Below are 8,150 nucleotides of genomic sequence, written 5' to 3' on the forward strand. Positions count from 1 at the left end.
TGAATACGCTATCTAGGTTGGTCATAACTTTCCTTCCAAGGAGTAAGCGTCTTTTAATTTCATGGCTGCAATCACCATCTGCAGTGATTTTGGAGCCCCCAAAAATAAAGTCTGACACTGTTTCCACTGTTTCCCCATCTATTTCCCATGAAGTGATGGGACTGGATGCCATGATCTTCGTTTTCTGAATGTTGAGCTTTAAGCCAACTTTTTCACTCTCCTCTTTCACTTTCATCAAGAGGCTTTTTAGTTCCTCTTCACTTTATGCCATAAGGGTGGTGTCATCTGTGTATCTGAGGCTATTGATATTTCTCCCGGCAATCTTGATTCCAGTTTGTGTTTCTTCCAGTCCAGCGTTTCTCATGATGTACTCTGCATAGAAGTTAAATAAGCAGGGTGACAATATACAGCCTTGGCGTACTGCTTTTCCTATTTGGAACCAGTCTGTTGTTCCATGTCCAGTTCTAACTGTTGCTTCCTGACCTGCATACAGATTTCTCAAGAGGCAGGTCAGGTGGTCTGGTATTCCCATCTCTTTCAGAATTTTCCACAGTTTATTGTGATCCACACAGTCAAAGGCTTTGGCATAGTCAATAAAGCAGAAATAGATGTTTTTCTGGAACTCTCTTGCTTTTTCCATGATCCAGCAGATGTTGGCAATTTGATCTCTGGTTCCTCTACCTTTTCTAAAACCAGCTTAAACATCAGGAAGTTCACAGTTCACATATTGCTGAAGCCTGGGTTTACAAATATAATTATTACAAATTAAGTTTTTACTATAATACATGAAGAAAACATATATCCTTTGGTAAAAATCAAGATACACTCAGTGGTGTGTGTCCTTCAAAGAAGAACATCTTATCAGAAGCATTTTCTGAATGCTCCAGTTCCTGAGGCAAGTGTCAGTGTCCTCAAAACCACCTTTTCCAGGCTAGGAGCTTTGTGGTGAATTCTGTAACCAGCTCCCCCTCGTATGTGCCCTGTTTGGCATGTGCTCACTATTTGCATAAAGTCCACTGAGACTGTTTTTAACTTGGAATCTGGAGCCAAGCCCCGAGGCACCAGGCGGGCCGGGTGCCGTCATCCAGCCTCTGCTGAGTCACTGCTGGCGTCTTCGTGTTACAGGAGCCCTGTCACCTGCTCTGCCCCCGCAGGGGGGGCCGGCGGGGCAGGGACACTGCAGGCCCTTCTCCCCAGAACTAGTTCAGGAGGTTTAGTCACACTCGGAGATCTAGAAATCCCTCTCTGGGTGCACGAAGCCCCCCCATGGGGCCACGTGGGCAGCACAGGGGTCTAGGGGACGCAGCGCCCAGAGAGGGAGAGCAGGACCTGGGTCCCACGGGCAGCAGACCGAAGGGGTTTTCCTCGGTCAGCTGGGCGGCCCGTCAATCTCCCAGCCCTGCCTCCCTCCCCACAGCGCCACACCCGCTCTGCACAGGCTTATCTGTGTCAGGACAGACGAGTGTCCCAGCAAAACACTGCCCTTGAGAGAGCGCCTCCCACGTCCAGGAGCAAGCCAGCGGGAAGGGGGAAAAGTGAAAAACAAACACCGCCCTCCAGGCCCGGGGGAGACTGCGCCCCCGACCCTTGCACGGAAGGAGCAGCCGGGGAGACCGCGCCCCCGGCCCTTCCACGGGACGGAGCAGCCAGGGGGAGACCGCGCCCCCCGCCCTTCCACGGACAGAGCGGCCAGGCCTTGCCCTTGGCCTCGGCGGCGAGCTGCCTCCTCCAGCCGCCCCGCCCTGGTCACCGGAGTGGGTGCCAGGCGGGTCTGAACTCTACAAGCCCACAGCACGGGATGCTGTCTCCCCAGGTTCCTGCCCACGAGAAACCAGTGAAGAGCAGCGCAAAAATGGGCCTGAGTATGGAGCGAAGGATAGGGAGGCCCAGGAAACTCCAAGGGGACAGGACGCCCACCCTCCCAGCCCCAGTCCCAAGCCGGGATGTGATTCCCTCATACAGAAGACTGACTTCCAGGAGTGACCAAGTTGCTGAATTACAGAATCCTTGCTGTTAAGCCTAAGCTATGTGAACTTGAATACTGCATTTCTGAGTAACTCGTGCACTAAACTCACTCTCCATTACTTCACGCTCTCCAACAGGCCATCAGATAAAGTGTCCACCCATCTCCCACTTTCCAGGCTCCCTTGCTCTCTCGAATCCACCTTGTGGATACACCAGCACCCAAGTCCACCCCACTCTCCTTCCCCAAGCTCAGCAGGTACAGGGGTCACGGAGACTTTACCCCAGGACTCAGCACCAGCAGCGTGGCTTTTCTCAAGTGCAAGTTCCCTGTGACAGGTTTGAGTCTGAGCATCAAAACCAGCCTGAAATCCACAGAGATCAGACTTAAGGTTGCAGAGGGGGAGGGGGGATGAGAGGGATGCCTGGGAGCTGGCGGTCGGCAGATGCAAACTCTTACACTTAGGATGGATGAGCAACAAGGGCCGCGGTGGAGGGAGCCAGAGCCAACCTCCTGGGCCAGACCACAAGTGAAAAAACATTAAGAATATAAATGTTAAACACAGGTACACCTGTGGCGGATTCATTTCGATATTTGGCAAAACTAATACAATATTGGAAAGTTAAAAAAAAAAAAAGAATATATGTGTTATACGTGTGTGTATATATAAGAACATATACACAAAATATAAGAACGTGTATGTAAAGCTGACTCACTGCGCTGTACTGCAGAGACTGGCACAGCACTGTAAGTCAACAATACTTCAATTTTTTAAAAAATCAAAAGCAAAACAAAAATCTAGTCTGAAATCAGCACATAGCCTTCCCCTGAAACTCTTCTTGAAAATGTTCAGGTTCCCGCGGTTTCACTGAGCTGACAGGTAGGTCTAAGACACAGACACCCAGATACACTTTCTCCAGTGAGCTGGGATTTCACACCGAAGTTCAGAGAAGATCTATGTATTCAAACTCTCCTCCTCCTCCTCACGTCACAGGAGGAACTGACTGGGGTGTGGATCTACTGGCTCATCATCATGGTCAGAACATCCCTTCCCAGCAAACAAGAGCCAAGCGAGGAGCAGCAGGCGGGCTGAAGCTGCCCTCGGCCTCTGCAGAGGCCTCTGCAGGCCTGGCTGCCTGCGAGGGGGAGGCCAGAGCTGCTCTGGGGAAACTGGTCAACATCAAAACAAGAGGTGCTCCCTCCAACATCCCGAAAACCTCCTCAAACAGAATCAACCTTGCAAGCTCTGGTGAGGACTGTTATCAAACAAAAGAGTTCTGGCAAAGTGCGTCCCACCCCAGCACAAAAGCTGGGGCTCTATGCTGAGGCCCCAAGGCGAGCACCGTCCACGCCGCCGGAGGCCAGGGTAACCTCCCTGCCACGCCACCGACTCTCCCCCCAACCTACACCACAGGACCTGAGCGGCTCACTCTGTAGACACACACCACTCCCAAGTTCTGAGCGGCCAGGTGCCCACCCGCGCACCTGCCTCCAAAGGGCAGCCACTGATCCCTCAGGCCCTCCAGAGACACCCCCAGGAGGAGTGGTGCCACTGTGGGGGGAGCACCCCGAGCTTCAAGGTCCCAAGACACACCACCAGGACACCTGGAAACACCATCTGTGATGGTATCCAAGGTAACCACGATGAAACACATCCTGGGTAAAAGTCCAGCCAAGAAAATGCTGGGCAATTGATACCAGACAGTCAAATCTCCAGGAAAAGAGCAATAATGAGCCCTAGGTAGAAGATGTAATATTTTACTAAATTAAAAGCCCCTGAGTTTGGGCACGTGGTGGGACACTTGTTTCTGGCCCAGACAAAGCAAAAGAACAAGCCTCACCCTGCTACTGAAATAATACACAAAACTGCAGTTTTCAAAGCACTGCACACTGGGTTCTGAGAGGCAGTGACCTCGGCAGACAGAAGACAGACAAGCACTGGCCACTCGGGCGTCCAGTGTCCAGGCTGCAGAGCGGGCGCCCTGAGCTGAGGACTCAGGAAGGTTCTGCGTTGGCAGCGGGGTGGTTAGTCCCGGACAAAACCATGCTCTAGTCCTGCCTGGCACACCTACAGGCAACAGTCTAAAAGGTCAAACTGACTCCAGATAAATTAACCAAGTCGGGAACAAAACTCAAGAATGTTCACAGAAACACTAAGCATCCAGCACACAAGTCAGAACCCACAGTGTCTGCATCCAATCAGAGCTGCCGCACAGGCCAAAGGGAGGAACACAACTCACTGGAGAGAAAAAGCAACCATGCCAAGCAGCCGGAATGAAGGCTTGGCAGATGAGGATGCAGAGGAGATGGAACCACGTCCACACGCCAAAAGAGTTTAGAGACAGAGAAGATACAAACCAGATTCAAACTGAACACCTAGAGAGAACAACGCAAGGGAAAATCACACTGGATGGCACTAACGGCAGACTAGACGCCGCAGCAGAAGAGTGAACTCAAACAGGTGAGTAAACTGAACAGTTCATATCCACTAAGGAAACCTGTAATTGAAAATCCTTCCACCAAGGAAGCCAAGATGGCTTCCCTGGGGAATTCTCTCAAACATTTAGGAAGAAATAATATCAACTCTATACAAAGTCTTCCAGAAAATGTAAAGGAGGGAATATTTCCGATTCATTTTTTGAGGCAAACATTACTCTGACACCAAAATCAGACACAGACATTACATGAAAATAATACATCAATATCCTCTGTTATCACAGATACAAAAATTAACAAACGGTTGGCAGGCTGAATCTAACAATACATAAAAAAAGATAATACTCATGACCAAGCAGGATTTATTCCAGAATGAAAGACCAGTCTAAGATTTGAAAAATCAATCAATGTAATTAGCAAACTAAAATACAAAAATCAGACGACCACCTCGACAGTCACAGAAGAATTTATCAAAATCCAACATGTATTTCTGATAAAAGTGCTCAGCAAAATAGGAACAGAGAGGAACTTCCTCAACTTGATAATGCGTATTCTGGAAAAACCCACAGCTAGCATCGCATGATGTTAAATGATGAAAGACTAACAGCTTTTTTTCCCAAGACCGAGAACAAAACAAGTGTACCTGCTCTTCACATTCCTATTAACTATCAGAGGCTCTACTCAGTGTAATCAGGCAAGAAAAGGAAATAAAATGAATGTAGATCAGAAAGGGAGAAGGGAAGTTATTTCTATTCATAGGTGATGTGACTGTCAGTATGGAAAATCCAACGTTACCTACAAAAAAAACTACCAGAAAAAAGTGCAATCAGCAAGACACAGCACAAAAGATCAATGCACAAAATCATCTGTATTTATACACACTATTGAGAAATTAAAATTTATACCACCTTTTATAACACTATAAAAATATGAGCCGCTTTTAGGGATAAATTTCACAAGACCTGTGCAATGGAACTAGAACACACTGTTGAGACCCAACTAAGCGAGAGCTGCCCTTGTGAGCAGCTGGGGTCAGTGTTGTCAAGATACAACTCTCCCCACGCTCACCTAGAATTCCACAGAATCCCACCCAAAATCCTAGAACGCTTTCTGAGAAACTGGCAAACAGATTCTAAAATTCATACAGAAATACAATGGACCTAGAAGAGCCAAAACAAATTTATCTAAAAAAGGATAAAGCTGGAGGGCCAGTGCTCCAGACTTTGAGGCTTCAGGCTCTCATCCCGACAGCCATTTCTGACGAAGGGACAGAGCAGCTCGCTGGGGGAAGCCCAGACGCCTCGCCACGCGGCGCTGGGCCAAGCGGACATCCACAGGGAGGACAATGAGCTTGGATGTGCAGCCCACAAGAGATACAACTACTCACCTGCAAATAGACAATACACTAAGTGTGGAACTGAAAACCCTAACATGTCCACAAAGAAATAAGAGAGAATCCACACCACCTTAGACTAGGCAAAGACTCTCAGACAGACACTACAAGCACAATCCATAAAAGACCAAACTGATACAAAGACTTCATCAGAATTTAAAACTTCTGCTCTCTGAAAGCCATAGCTAAGAGACTCAAAAGGCAAGTTGTAAACTGGGAGAACAGAAGTGCAAGGCAAATATCTGAAATAAGATATGTACCCAGAATACATAATAACCCCAAACACTCGATGGTAAGAAAATAAACAAGACCATAAAAAATGAGCAGAAGATGTGAACACACACTTCAGTAAAGCAGGTGTAAGGAATGGCAATGGGCACAAGAAAAGATACTTAATATCATTAGGGAATTGCAAATTAAAACCAAGGTGAAATTCTGCTACATACCAAACTAGAACAGTAAGAATTAAAGACTGACAATACCAGACATTGGCATAGACATGGAGCATCTTAAACTCTCACACGCCACTGGCAGAGACAAAAAATCATGACACCGCTTTGAAAAAGCTATGAAATGTCTTATGAAACCCAGACATTCATTAACTCACGATAACCAACCGTGGTACCCAGAGTATTCAGCAACAAAGAAACCAGTTAGTGTCCAAGGCCCACACCAAATGCAGAAGCACCACCCTAAGTGAAAGGAGCCAGGTACGAGAGACTGCAGGAGGCACAGCTCCATTCAGATGAGGCTCGGGAAACGGCAGAGGTACCAGCAGCGAGCCAGTGATTGCCAAGGGCTGGGAGTGAGGAGGGGTGGCTGGCCACACAGGGGCCTCCGGGCACTGTCTGTGGTGACAGAATGTTCTACAAGTGGACACATCTGTTAAAACTTACTCAAGGACACATTCCTTATCTTAACAAAGTGGTTAAAACACAACAGACTTAAACTTAAGACAAAGAAGGCACATATGTTCATCAAATTCAACAGCAGTCTTCTTTGGGTGGTAGAAATACTGGGGATTTTCATTTTCTTCAATGCACTTTTTGCAGTTTTCATAATTTTATAACATAATTGCTTATGTAAACATGAAAAGGTTTTATTATTTATTTTTTACAATTATCGAACGTTAAGCTTTTTCCTCCATATTGGGGTACAGCCAGTTAATGACGCTGTTGGAGTTTCAGGTTAACAGCAAAGGGACTTAGCCACACATACACATGTATCCACTCTCCCCCAAACCCTCCTAGAAAAAAAATTTAAACTCAAGTCTCTTAATAGAAAAGCTATATATTAATAGAAATGCTATTCTATTACCTAAAACGTACGTAAGAGTTTTATACATAACATAATGGATAATAATTTGCTGCATATTTGGAAAATGTTAAAAGTCCTATGGCTCTTAGAAACACATTTCTCTCCTATAAATGGGTTAAATTTACCTTTCAACAGCTTAAGCCTGAAAATGAAATAAAATCCCACAACCACCAAAACCAGAAAACATTCCTTGACTCGGGACAGGATGCCGCAGAACTCCTACTGTTCCTGTTGGAGGCAGACACTCGGATTCTATTACCTCCTTCTCTATTGTCTCTGAAACAACACTGGGGACCACAAAACCCATGGCTGCGTCACGTTTCATCGGAGCTGGACTGTTACGCTATTTAGACCACTATAAAAAAGTCAGGTGAGTGGGAAACAGGATGCCCGCACTCGAAGGGAAGGGAAGGTTTCCGTCTCAGTGAGCCTTCGGTAAAGCTCTGCTCTTAGCCGCCTGTGGACCTACCTGGTAGAGCTCCTCCAGGTTGTAGCGGATGGAGGTGCTGCTCTGTATGGCTCTCACCGCTTCGTGAAGCTTCTGCCAGGTGTCCTGAGTGTAGTTATCAGGCAATTTAGGTCTGTCTGTAAGTGCAGACAGAGTCAGTAGGTAACGGCACCCATGCCAACAATCACACGTCTTCAAAAAACCGTTCTACAAAAAAAGTACTTCAAAGGCAGCTTCAAAAGTACAGCTAAGGAACGCAGGACATTGTTTTCCCAGTACAAGGTACCGTGTTTATAAATCTCTCGGGTTACAGACTCTGCAACCATCCCACCTTCGTTTTGCTAAGTAAACACATCGAATACTGATGACCAGTGTAAGCGGATGTAGAAAACATAAAAATCTTGTTGTTCTTTTACTTAACGAGTGGACTTCCCAAACGGAAGGACGCGGAATAGTTACACTCTACTCAACACTGGAAGTTGCCCGAAACTGCCCCCAGTTGGGAGGACGCTAAGGCGGGAGCTCCTGACCGGCCAGAGGCGCGGGCTTGGGGGCCGCGCCGCCGCAGGGCCGGGGCGAGCGGAGGGGGTGAC

General features: G+C 47.3%; 1 protein-coding gene across 1 annotated transcript in view; it reads right to left on the reverse strand.

Moving 5' to 3' along the window:
• CUL4A (cullin 4A) overlaps positions 1-7,883 on the reverse strand; it is a gene marked incomplete at its 3' end in the record, with an annotated part of 25,823 nt that extends 17,940 nt beyond the window's left edge. The window contains exons 1-2 of the mRNA XM_010831539.1: positions 7,869-7,883; positions 7,579-7,764 (exon numbers count right to left, since the gene is read on the reverse strand). Coding sequence (XP_010829841.1) covers positions 7,579-7,764; positions 7,869-7,883 — 201 coding nt within the window. The remainder of the gene's footprint in view (positions 1-7,578; positions 7,765-7,868) is intronic.
• Between the last annotated feature and the right edge of the window lie 267 nt (positions 7,884-8,150).

This window comes from Bison bison, unplaced genomic scaffold (genome assembly GCF_000754665.1).
Source record: "Bison bison bison isolate TAMUID 2011002044 unplaced genomic scaffold, Bison_UMD1.0 scf7180017864527, whole genome shotgun sequence".
Lineage (NCBI taxonomy): Eukaryota > Metazoa > Chordata > Mammalia > Artiodactyla > Bovidae > Bison > Bison bison.